A 13456-nucleotide genomic window follows, 5' to 3' on the forward strand; every position below is an offset into this window, starting at 1 on the left:
TTCTGCAGCCGAGAAGACAAGTAACTGTAAAATACTTCCACTTATATTTTCAGAAAAAAAGATAGAACTATGTAACTAGATTGTTTTTATAAGAAACAGATGAAGGGTAAAATCAAATGTTCTTGCTACATCAATCATCTCCCTGTTAAACAAGTATAATTTTATTAAGTGTACAAGTATGTTGAGTTCGTACACCCCCCACCCCCACCCCCCGTGGATGCGCTCCTGGTGAACGTCCAAAGAAACATATGATCCGCAGTGTCTCCGTCCAACTTTCGATTTCAACTTTCCTTCACGCAAATTTTCCTTGCTTACTTTCGTGAGCACAACAATCCTCTACTTTCACACATTATAACAGGAATTGTAAAACACTTTGTATAACTTAGTATCAGGATTGTTAAATGTATTTATTTTCTTCTGAAATAAACGTTTCGGTATACGTTTTCTGTGAACCAGCCGTGTTTATGGGATTACACTTCATCATTGTGAAGACATACGAGGCGCATTTCAAAAGAAATGGCCGATATTTAATTGGAAACAAGCAAGTAAGTTTAGCAACATTGTTTTATTGGGTAAAAACAAGTACATATCCACTTTATTTTTCAACATAGTCACCATTATTTTCCAAGCACTTTCTGTACCGTGGCACAAGCTTTTTTTTTTTTTTTTTTTTTTTAATACCCTCTGCATAGAAGTTCGCCGCCTGGGAGTTCTGTCACTTCAACACCGCCGTTTTCAATTCGTTGAAATGAAAGCCACTTCTTTAGGTGCATAAAGAGGTGACAGTTTCTAATAATGTGTGTAAAAAATCCATCATCCTCTCTGTCGTAGCGATCCAGAAATGCACGTGCTGCAGTCAGTCGGTTCTATTTGTGGACGTCTGTCAACATTTTGGGGACCCATCTGGCACACAATTTCTGATATCCTAATGTTTCTATAACAATTTGAAACAATGTTGTTGGTGAAACCTCTGGAAATTCGATGTGTAGAGCGGTAATGGTGAAGTGACGATTTTCTTTAACTGTTTCATTCACTCGCTGCACCAAGTCGTCAATCTGAATGCTTGGTCTTCCACTCTTCTCTTCGTCGTGGATATTTGTACGGCCTTCTTTGAATGCACGACACCATTGCCGTACCTTTCCTTCACTCATTACACTGTCGCCGTACACTGCACACAATACTCTATGAATTTCAGCAGCATTTTGTCCTTTGGCATGAAGAAATCTAATCACAGAACGGACCTCGCACCTGGCGGGATTGTGTATGCGCGCAGTCATTTTAACACGCTCCAGCACACACGAAAACAAACAGATGACTGGCGAAACTAAGGTTGTTTGATAGTCAATGGACCAAGTGATGTTACTGCACAAGCGTGATCCGATCACTATTGCCAGTCGGTTATAATAAAATATCGGCCTTTTCTTTTGAAATGCGCCTCGTATTACTTTTTTTTTTCTTAAGTGGTAGTTTAAGATACTTATTTTAAAAAATAGGAAACGAAAAAAGAGAGACTTACCCATCGTGACATACAGAGAAATTGGAATAACGTAGTTGAATAAAACGATGAATGAAAACAAATCCTGAACGACTTTTTCCGTATTTATTGGAAGTAATTCCGTAGGGTTTATCCTAGGCCATCCCTCAGACCATTCCTTATTCCATTCCCATAGATAAAACATATTCTCTGAATAAGTTTAAAAAAAAGAATGCAAAATAAAAATATTAATTAGATTTATAAAATATTCCACAGTAAAAGTAACAAACAATTAATGTTTTTTTTTTTTTTTTAAAAAAAAAAACTACTTTGTAGAAGTCGCTTCAATACAATTGATTCACAATTACTCAGTTTAAAACCACACAAACTATTCACTATAACAGAGTATAGACTTGTAGGGTTGATCACATACAAGATAGAACTCTTCCAATAGAAAAATACACTTTCCGAGACGAGATACTTTTCTATCACGATGTCTTTTTCGAGACGAGAAACCCTTAATTCTTATCTCTTGAGCAAACCTACAGATTGTTAGTAGTAGACTAAAATCCACTCCCATTTTTGGAAAGAAGTCGTGTTTAATTTCTCAATATCAACTCAATGAAAATCAGAATAGTGGATATTTTTAGAAATTAAACTGAAAAAAAAAACTTTCCAACTAATTTAATGCATAATTCATATTATTACTTAAAACTTGATTTGTTTAAATGGTTTAGAAAACAAAATGAAATTTCTAATTTTAGGTTTTAAGATCCTCTAAGCTAATGGAGACGGATGATTAATGAAAGTGAATGATTATTGAAATATTTTTGGAATGAGAATGTAGGAGGAAACGGGAGAAACCTGTGGAATAGATGACTTAGAATAGATGACTTTCGGATCCTGGGATGGTTTTTATTATTTCACTTTGATGGTGCAATTTAGGGGAGGGGAAGCGGGGAGATATTTTAAAACGATCGAAAATGACCGATCTTAAGTGTCGAATCTATAGTTTTCGAGGTCGCTGAGATGAACGGTGACACTTTCGATCTCGTTCACATCCAAATTCAACCCCGAAACGTCGGGGAGATACATAAAAATGATCGAAAATAAGCTTTAGTAATAGTAACTTAATGTGCTTTAGTAATAGTAACTTAATATGCTTTAGTAATAGTAACGGAACATATTACTTTTTTGTTTGTTTGTTTGTTTTTTATTTAACATAGTGAAGCGGGAATTGATGCTCGTTTCTAATAAACATCTTATGATCAGCAAGTTAAAGTATGGACTGTTACGTGCATAAATGTATGATATAACTTAGTTGACATTCTGTCTGGTTAAGGATTACCATATCATAGACTTGAAAAAAAGAGGATATTATTAGATTTAACTAAAGATTTTCAATATTCTACAAATCTCTTTTCATGTCATGGCAAGGAGTGGCGTATACAGAGGGGGGGTTCCGGGTTTAAACCCTTGTTTAACACGATGTTATGAAAAATATACAGTACATTAATGTTTTCCATTGTTCAAGCTTTGATTTCAGTATACGTAAAGTGATACAGTGTTTGATGAAGCCAAAGGGACAGTTGATGAAACTGTTACACGTTAAGAGTCTTCATCCCGGCGAAATTAAAATACCGCTAATTTTACAGTAATTATGTGATATCTTCAGATAGATAAAAGATAATTGAAATATGGAAAAAGAGCGCCCTAGACAATATTATTTTACGTGAGATATCGTTATCACGACTGACTTATCTGCTTTTGATTTCGAGCCATTTTGAAAATCGGCATTTATTTTCGCGTTTCTAAACAGCTGAAAAGGGAAAGCCACTAGGTGACTTGTGATAACGGTACCTCACGTAAAATAATATTGTCTAGGGCGCTCTTGTTCCATATTTCAATTATCTTTTATCTATCTGAAGATATCACATAATTACTGTAAAATTAGCGGTATTTTAATTTCGCCGGGATGAAGACTCTTAATATTTTTTATAATCAACGTATTATTTTGCTCAGTGAGTAGTTTAAATAAAATTTACTTATACAGTACACGTACAATATTAAGACATATTATACAGGGTGGCCACAAAGTTCCCTTACCTCTAGAAAACAAATAACATAAACCACTAAACGTACTTAAATAACTACACAAAAAAAAAAAAAAAAAACTAAATGACTTGAACAATAATGCTTTCGAGAAGTTTCTTTAAGATAGGAAACATTAAGTGTCCAAAGAATCAGTCTGTCGACCGTTACTCTCATGACAAAAGGATAATACGCCGCCAGGTTGTGTGTGACATTTTACGGAGCATTGCAGGTGTAACTTGAGTGAAAACTTGCTTCACAGCTTCTGTCAGTTCGGCAGTGGTATCATAATGGTTTTTATGTAACGATGCTCATGCTCTTTTTGAATTATCACAGATGGTGAGGTCTGGGCTTCGTGGTGACCAGGCAAGTGGTGCGGGCAGATCCGGACTACGAGGACCAATCCAACGCCCAGGAAAGACTTCCGTAAGATATTTGCGTACGACGAGGGCATAATTGGCAGGTGCCTCATCATGCTGAAACTAACATGTCTCTTTGATTCTGTGCTCCTCCAAGAGAGGAACAAACCAGTTCTACAACAGGTGCAGGTATCGCTGGTGATACACAACACCGCTGAAGAAGAACGGCACAAACGCGCGTCCGCTGTACACGTCTGCTCATATCATCACATGTGGCAGATTCTGCTCCAACTCTTATAAAAGTGTCGATTGTCCTTGGACCAAAAGAGCACATTGCGTGCGCGAGAACTCCTGTAAATTGTACACTCAGGTAAAGATCACTTTGCCGCGTTTTGGTATTGTGTCGAACGACTGAAGGAGTGCAACACATGCCTCCAGTCTCCCATCCATGTCTACGTCCGATAATTCTTGCGCGGGGGTAGGTCGATATGGGTGCAGGCCTAACATTAGAATTTATCAAGGAGTAACGGGATTTTGCGGCCACCCTATATAAATATATATATATATATATATATATATATATATATATATATATATATATATATATATATATATATATATATATATATATAAATTCTGAAAAATATGCACTTACGAGCGTAAATCCTTGGTGAAATTCTAAATACACCACTGATACAAAGAAAACATAATATATAGAAATATTAAACTTATTTCCTTTTCACTTACAGCTGAGTGTGTTCTATTTCCTTGATAACTGAACATTACAATAACATTAGCAGCATATAAACCCAATCTGTATCCCCCAAAAGAAAGAACATTTCCCCATCTGGTAATCACTGGCGCCTCTGACATGTAAAATTTGGAGGGGACATCGAAGAAAGTGATTTAAATGGTGCTACCTAGCCCAACCTATTTATCTTCGATTCCATTTGTTACCTTTGTGCTTACCTTCACGGACCCCTTAATATATCAAGAACTCTGTAATATCGTTTCACAGCCCGAATATTCTATTACAAATAAATATAATTATAATTATTTATATGTTATTCTGTCGTTAGTAAATAAATTATATTAGAATAAAATATTGAATATTTTGTACTTCAAATTATTGGGAGGGACGCGTCCCTCCGCTAGAGACACCCCTGCTGGTAATCCTTGCCTGATTATAGCAATTCGATAAATCATCTATCTATATATATAAAAGAGAACGTACAAAATCCTTTGTCCGCTCATCACGCTAATACGGCTGAACCAATTTCTTTCATTTTTGGGGGGTTGTTAGGATTTGGACCCTAGATGGTTTTTATCATATCACTTTAATTTTCAATTACCAGTGTCTTGAGATAATTGACCATTCAGGTGTCCATACGTACAAATCCTTTGTTATTAGTTCATCATAGGTAAAAATAAACGTATTTATATGCAACCCGCATGACCGTGTGACTCGGCGGGTTAACATAAATGACAGGCGCTATAATGTTAACATTTACTGCAATTTGAAAGCGAAAAAGTAAAAATTATCTAAGTAACAAAGTTTATTGCGTTCCGGGGTGACCGCAGCGAAGCGGGGCGGGTTAACATAAATGACAGGCGATATAATGTTAACATTTACTGCAATCTACTATGGTTTTTATCATATCACTTGAAAGCGAAAAAGTAAAAATTATCTAAGTAACAAAGTTTATTGCGTTCCGGGGTGACCGCAGCGAAGCGGGGTGAACGCTGCTAGTTCTCAATATAATAGTTATATGTTACGTAAGAAAAAGTATTTATCAATACGACTACTTACTAATTATGGTTTGTGATTCGGCGGCATATTTTAGACCAAGACATAAACCAACTTCTACAAACAGTAAAAATAGGAAGAACACAAGGAATCCATTTACAGACCTGTAAAATAATAATAATAATAAAAAAAGAGGTAGTTAATCTATTCAAATAGAATTATAATTTCAACTGTACGTACAAATCAAAAAATAATGGAATGTAAGGTAAACGATGTTTAAAAAGTATTCATATTTAAAAGGGTTTTCAGACCTGTACTTATTTCAGTAACATCTGATGTCGTTAAATCTTTTCAATGTTTGAGCTAAAGTCTTTGTTGTTTAACATGGAAATGACGGAAGAAGAGTTTCATGGGAGCAGCGCTAACAAGAATTTTAGGAAAACTAAAAATGGATCAAAAGATTGCGATCTTGGCCAACAATTAGTTTTTGGATCAGGGCCCACAAAATTTTTGAATGGCCCCCTAAATCGAGTTTTTGGATTTTCTTCGGAATAAGCACATCATATTGAGTTAAGTGATACTTTGGGTTTGACTACACTATATGCAGTTCTCCAGATATAAGGCATACAAGAAAATTTTTGTTGCCCAATAATTAGTTTTTGGACCAGGGACCACAACATTTTTGAGCGGCCCCTAAATCGAGTTTTCGTATTTTTTACGGAATAAGCACATCATACTGAGTTAAGTGATAGTTTTCCTTTGACTACCTACACTACAAGTAGTTCTCCAGATACAAGGCCTACAAGAAAATTTTTTGATTGAAATATATTGGATTTTTTTTCTATCCAAAAATGGCTTTGGAAATCGCATCAAGAAAAAATAAACTTCAAGAAAAGGTGCCAGTAATTTGTAGTTACGTATCGCCAGAAAAAAAAAGCACTGCTCACAAGCAAACCTACATTTGATTTCTCTCTTGAGACAGGAGATGTTTAATACATTTCTTTCAATATTAAACTTCATTTTTGCATGGGCGCCGACTACGTGGATGCCCCGGGGCTCGAGCATCCACAAGATTTTTAGTTTTATAGAAACAAAATAAAATAAATATTTCTCACTTGCCATTATCAAAAAATAATATGCAATTAAAACATTGAAATGGAAGTTAAAATTTCTAACCTTAAAATATAATTGTCTGTTTCAAATGTTTGTGCAAAGGCAACCAAGCAACATATTCCCTTCATCCTTGCATGTCTCTGGCCTCGTCAAAAAATAGACTCACAATAAAAAAATGGAACTATATTGGGAATAGAATCGAGCACAGCCCTTTATGGCAGTGTTCATTAAAGTTTTTTTTTTTTTAACTAAAAGGAAATCAATCCAAAAATATCGAGATTCCCCTGAAAACATACAATACGTTCCACTATTGATACGAACCCACATAAATATTGGAAAGTCGGCGCCGTTGATTGCTTGGCAATATCTATTACATTGTTAGAATATTAAAAAAAATATTTATTAGGAAACTGTATCAAAAGAAGGCCTTCATTCATAAAAAACAAGGTTGGTAACATTACACTTACTGTACTGTATATTCAGAGTAATTGACGAATACAGTGACGTTATATAGATAATTAATGTCATATACTTTTAATAATACTTACTTTTCGACTGTGGAGAACTTGTTCCTTGTAAGTTTGGAATTTAATGCCACCTTCGTCTGCTGGCCTGTATATACAGCACAGCCTGAAATCAAAATAATCATGGTTACGAACTTCAGATAGTATTGTTGAAAGAATATATAGGCGCCAACAGGCACTACGTAGAAATTTATTTCGGAAGGAATACAAAAAGCTTTTTGGGGGTCCAAATTCAATATAAGGATAAAGTTTATTAAAATTTATAATTTTGGGGGGGAAAGTCCGGACTCCCAGGACCCACCCCCTTCGTACATTCCTGGGCCCTAGGATCATAAACTTATATCATTACATTTCGGATAACATACTTATGATATTTTAGTGAAATACAAGAATACGTTTCAGCAACTTACATTATAATAACACAGGATTAGGGATGGCCAAAATTTTCATCGGAAATTTCACTCACATACACTGTCTAGTACACAGCTGTTCATTTAAGCACTATAGCAAAAACATACAGTTTATGTAGGTTATTTTCTGAAATGTGCTAAAAAGTGAAGCATAAAACTTGAAACAAAGACTACATTAACACTCATTCTCTATCCTATTTAACTCTGTGAAAAAATGCTTGACAACATATTACATGAAGCTAAGACTTTTTTTTATCTCTTCCTTAGTTGTGGAACAAAAGATGCTATCCAAAATATCGGAAGAACTCTAATATTACGTCCAAGTCAGTAGCAGAGGTACGAATTCCCGCCTCTATTCTCCATTTCAGCGTTATAGACCCCTGGGTTCAAACAACTATATCTTCGAGCCCAGTTAAGGTAGAGGCATGAGATATGCATCATTTTACTCACTGAAGTGTTTACTATAACAGGTTATTTGCTTGCAACTCTCTGCTTAATACTTTAGGTTATAAAATAAAAAATGTATTTAAAAATGTAATTTTTTTTGCAATAAATTGGTTTCCTTGAAGTTTAAAGAAAAATATCTCAGTTATTTTTTGCAATACAAGAATGAAATTTTTACTGAATATGAACGAAAGTATACTAAACAAAAGTGCAGTAGTATTTTTAAAATTAATTTTATAGTTAATGTACAATAAGTTATTTTGTTACATGTACCGATCTCTGCCCGTAACTCTATTAGCGAAAAACGGAAAGCACTGAAGTACGCTCCATTGAATGGCAATATTAACAACGTATACAGTTTTAGTTCAGATACAGACAAAAGGTCCGAAATCACAATATGAAAATAGTCATATTTTTTACGATCAGTTACCACTCAGCTGTTGCGACGTTGCCGCATGGAACTTCATGAGTCAGCGTTGCGCGCCGCGCGGGAAACAGAAATTGTGGCTGTGTTTGTTCTTGTGTCGTTGTTTTTTCTCGTGTGGTTTATTTTTTATCTTTGTGTGTTTTTTGGTTAGGTTGTAATATAAACAATGGAAAAGCATCATTTTCGAAGTTTCGAGAAACAGTTTATAATAAATGCAAGATCATTTTTTGATTTGGAGAAACAAAACAACGCTCCACAATTTTCGTTCTCCCAATCCGTCAAAAGAACTGCCGAATGCTTAAAGGTGTCTGAAAAAACTGTGAAGCGTGTTTCAAGTGAGTTTCGCAATAATAGTGTCCTAGAATCTCCGAAAAAAACAGGTTCGCCGTCAAACAAGTTGGTTATAGACGAATTCCTTCAAGGCTGTATTCGCCGGAAGCTCCACGAATTTTATGTGCGAAAAGAGTATCCAACGGTAAAGAAACTCTTGGAACAGATAAGAAAGGACTTTACTGATGCTCCAGAAATGAGTGAAACTTCGTTATGGCGTGTGTTGCGAAAACTGGGATTTCGGTATAAAAAGTTTAACAAGAAACCAGTTCTAATGGAAAGTGATAAGATTGCTGGGCAAAGGGATCAGTTTTTACGGTTGTTGAAATTTTACAGTCGTAATAATTTTAGTGTCTTTTACACCGATGAGTCTTGGTGCGGTGCGAACCATTCTGCCAAGTATGGATGGCAAGAGCAAATTCTGCCAGAAGAAAACACACCAGTGTATGACTACTACCGGAGTGCTGTTCAACAGGTTTCGGGTTGGAGAGGGGGCATTCGTACTCCTTCCGGTGCTGGGAAGAGAATAATTATGCTGCATATTGGCAACGAGGAGAGATTTCTTGATAGAGCCGAAGTGTGTTTTGTTGGAAAAAAGGGAACTCAGGATTACCATTCCGAGATGAACGCCAAGCACTATACAGAATGGTTTCAACGCATCATTCAGCTTTTGCCGGACAAATCAGTCGTGGTTTTAGATCAAGCACCATATCATACTATGCTGAATCCTGAAACTAGAAATCCAACTATGCGATGGAAAAAAGACGACATAATTAAATGGCTGGAGAAGAATCAAGTTCCTATTCCGTACTACGTTCAAACTTTCAGTGAACTTCACAAAAGTGTGCTATTGAATATTGGCAGGCCTTATTTTAAAGAGCAGGAACGTCTTCTATTGTAGTTGCCTGTTGGAGATTAATGCATCACTCTATGTGGGAGTTTCTTAGTTTTTTGCTACTTTGGTAATTCTCTATGAAGATAATTAATTAAAAGTGAGGGAATAGGTGTTCCTAGAGCCGTATGTATTGTGTTCTTTCCCTTGAGGCCGGAAATGTGTGCCGTCCCTCACTCCAAAGTACAAAATTTTAACACAATACACACTTTTTTTAAAAAAGAAATAAATAAACTTATTTCATGCATATCTTTATTTCAACATTTTTGTATAAATTTTAAATGAATTTTGGTATCGTGATAGGGTATGGTAATTATTTATAATATTATGAGGCACAGGGGCGCGTCATACACCAGCACAACAGCTTTAAGTGCCAGTCCCTATGCAACTGTCTTATTACATGTACAATGTTAAACTTCTAACTACCAATCCAATAGAGTACTTAAAGAAATTAATACTCGAAGAGAGTTTACTCTGACTTTAATCATGCTTATTATTATTATTATTATTATTATTATTATTATTATTATTATTATTATTAATCAACTTTTGCAATTTTTTCGTCTTGCTTATTTGACTTAAGGGGGCAAACTACTAAAAAATGATACAAAAGCTAACTATTTTTCATTTCCCTATATTTTGTAAGTTAAAAGAGATAATGAAATGTAATTTATCACAATAATAGATAATGTTATTCTACACCCGAACATAAGAATCAAAAGAATTTTCAGTGTTGCCATCCATAGAAATTACAGTGTGGCCAGAATATGAATTACCCAAAAATCTAAGTTACGGCAGCGACTAGAAAAATAAACTCAACGGTAACTGATGACTTATTATGCTGTCTTGGTTCCTTGTTAACTACTTTTTAAAAAATATTTGTATTTATTTTGTAACAAACAGTAAAAATAAATAATTTTGTAATAAACAGTAAAAAATAAATACAAATATTATTTAAAAAGTAGTTAACAAGGAACCAAGACAACATGATAAGTCATCAATTACCGTTGATTTCATTTTTCTAGTCGCTGCCGTACCTTAGATTTTTGGGTAATTCATATTCTGGCCACACTGTAATTTCTATGGATAGCAACATTGAAAATTCTTTTGATTCGCATTTTCGGGTGTAGAATAACATTATCTATTATGGTTAAGTTACATTTCATTATTGTCTTTTAACTTACGAAATACGGGGAAATGAAAAATGGTTAGCTTTTGTATCATTTTTAGTAGTCTGCCCCTTAATTTGATTTGTTTTTTTTAGTTTAGCTTTCATTTCAGCAGTGAGGCTATATGATACGTGGATCTACAACTTAACGTGGAATCCGAACTATTTTTAAGTTTTCCTCCAATGTGCGCTCATAGGCCCGGGGCTAGTGGAAAATCTGGTCCTATGTTTTTAAGCTTTTTTCAAATATTCCGTGGGAATCATTTATATTATATACATATTTCTTTTTCTTTGTTCAGAAAGTGTCAAATGTGAGGATTTGTTTACGTTAGTAGTGTGATATGTGAAATTCGAAAAAAAAAAAAAAACTTTTAATTAGAAGTAAGGGAATACACGTTTCTAAGTTTTTTTTTTTTTTTTTTAATTTCACTTCTAAAGGGGGACGGGAAGGGAAGTTAATGTTTACAATATTCTGATTTCCGGTATTATATTTATTGCTTTTAATTGTTTTCGTACGAAGAACTAATACTTCTGCTACTTTCAGTTATAAACTTTATATTATATCAAAGCTCCTCACTTTTGCCATGTTACGTCAATTACTAATAAATAAATAAATAAATAAATAAAATGTATTCTTTGAGAAGAGAGGAAGAACTTACCATAAATAAATTCGGTATTTTTCAGTCTTGCACCTCTGAGCAGGAGGTTCTCTGTACTAAGAGAAACAGTAATAGAATTGGAGGAAGAGTTATTAATACTGTAATTTTGGAAGTTTGGATTGGAAGTTTGTTCAACATCCATACACTGTGTTGAAGATAAAATTTCTAATTTTCCGTAGAAACTGTACAAATCCGCTGTGGGCTCTTCGCACTCGATGCGTGCCTTCAGTTCCGATAACTGTTCTGGGGTGGTGCGATGTGACACTTGTCGCGGACAAACAAGCATCTGTAAATGGAAAATAATACAGAAAAAAAGAATTAGATTTTATTTCATTTCATTTCGTCTTCCAGAATCCACCAGAAAAATGCATACAATTAAAGAAAAAGAACTATATATATCATATTTCTTAATTACATTTAATTATTGTTCAAACATGTGTTACAAACATTCAAGTAAGCATATGTTTACATTAGATGTTCAAAATCTTGGCCGTTGCTTGGGACGCTCGTGAACCTTCGCCAGAAGATTACAGCGGCATGTGCATCGGTCTCCATTGATACATTGATAGATGCGACCGCTCGTCATTCCATGCGCCTCAGACTTGTCAACAATGCATTTGATTGTTAGGCGGGTTGGTGGTTCAGGTTCAGTACCAAACTCCCCTTTCCACTGACGCTGCACTTTGATGGTATTTCCAAACCTGATACAACACTTCAAAACATAGTTACGCTGCTCCAGCCATTTTCTTATCTCACTACAGTGTTGCCACAGTCCTATCTCTGGAGCGGGCTGAAAAATAGTACCAAATTGGAACAGAAAGGGCTGAAATCATTATTTTATACCAGTGTAATACATGGCTCTATAACACGAAACTAAAAGAAGTGAAGTTCTAGACCACTCCACCCCTCCCCCGTCTTCCAAGAGTCCAAATCAAATACTCTTTTTTAAAAACATCCAAATAGGAGTAACCCGAACAACCGTGGCAGTAGATGGAACTTTTACTGCACGTAGGAAGTTTAACAGAGGACGCAAATTAAAAGGGAAAACAGTTATCATTTTCGGCATGTATTGTAAGGAAATCAAACGCGCATTTATTTCAAAGTGACCCGTAACCGAATAGGTTGATTGATTGATTTTTGAGTTTTACGTCCCGCTCAGAAGCCAGGCTATATGAGACGTTGACCTACTGGTTAACGTGGAATCCGAACCACATGAGCTTCCACCGGGAATCGAACCCGGGTCTCCTGCGCCAAAGGCGCGCATGATAACCGCTTAGCCACGAAGGAGCTCATAAACCGAATAGCTATTATGGCTGTATACACTGAGAAAAATCAATTCTCCGAACAGCGTAATATTGTACAAACATACGGAATCCTTTTGCTTACTACATAAATCAGTATGGAGCATACGTTATCTATATGCTACATACGCATTGCCCTTTGAAGTTACATCATGCCGTTGAAGGGTGCCTGACATCTAACAATTTTCCATATATCACATGCATATACTTACGTTACATTCCTCAGCTATATGTTATATACGTTCATTTGTATGTGAGATCCTGACCGCCTATATTGTTTCATATGAAAAGTACGTATAGATGGAACACTTACGGAAAGCATTATAAAACATACGTTTTCAGTTACACGTCTACTGTACGTTGTCCAAAAACTACAGGAATTACGCATGTAACCTAGCTTTTTAAGTACTCCACCTACAATTTTTTTTTCTCAGTGTATGAAAAAATATAAAACTAGAAACAAATCAATCATCGAGTTTGTGTGTAAATAGCACGTTATAATAAAATATTAAAATAT

At 35.2% G+C, this 13456-nt stretch overlaps 1 protein-coding gene across 2 annotated transcripts in view; it reads right to left on the reverse strand.

Moving 5' to 3' along the window:
• The window catches only part of LOC145693689 (phospholipid-transporting ATPase IF-like), a 278001-nt gene that overhangs the window by 52027 nt on the left and 212518 nt on the right, over window positions 1-13456 (reverse strand). For both annotated transcript variants that reach the window (XM_081769946.1, XM_081769947.1), the window contains exons 7-10: window positions 11639-11924; window positions 7333-7414; window positions 5735-5835; window positions 1517-1684 (exon numbers count right to left, since the gene is read on the reverse strand). In XM_081769946.1, the coding sequence (XP_081626072.1) occupies window positions 1517-1684; window positions 5735-5835; window positions 7333-7414; window positions 11639-11924 (637 nt within the window). The remainder of the gene's footprint in view (window positions 1-1516; window positions 1685-5734; window positions 5836-7332; window positions 7415-11638; window positions 11925-13456) is intronic.

The sequence above is a fragment of the Thermobia domestica genome, chromosome 8 (assembly GCF_964235325.1).
Source record: "Thermobia domestica chromosome 8, izTheDome1.hap1.1, whole genome shotgun sequence".
Lineage (NCBI taxonomy): Eukaryota > Metazoa > Arthropoda > Insecta > Zygentoma > Lepismatidae > Thermobia > Thermobia domestica.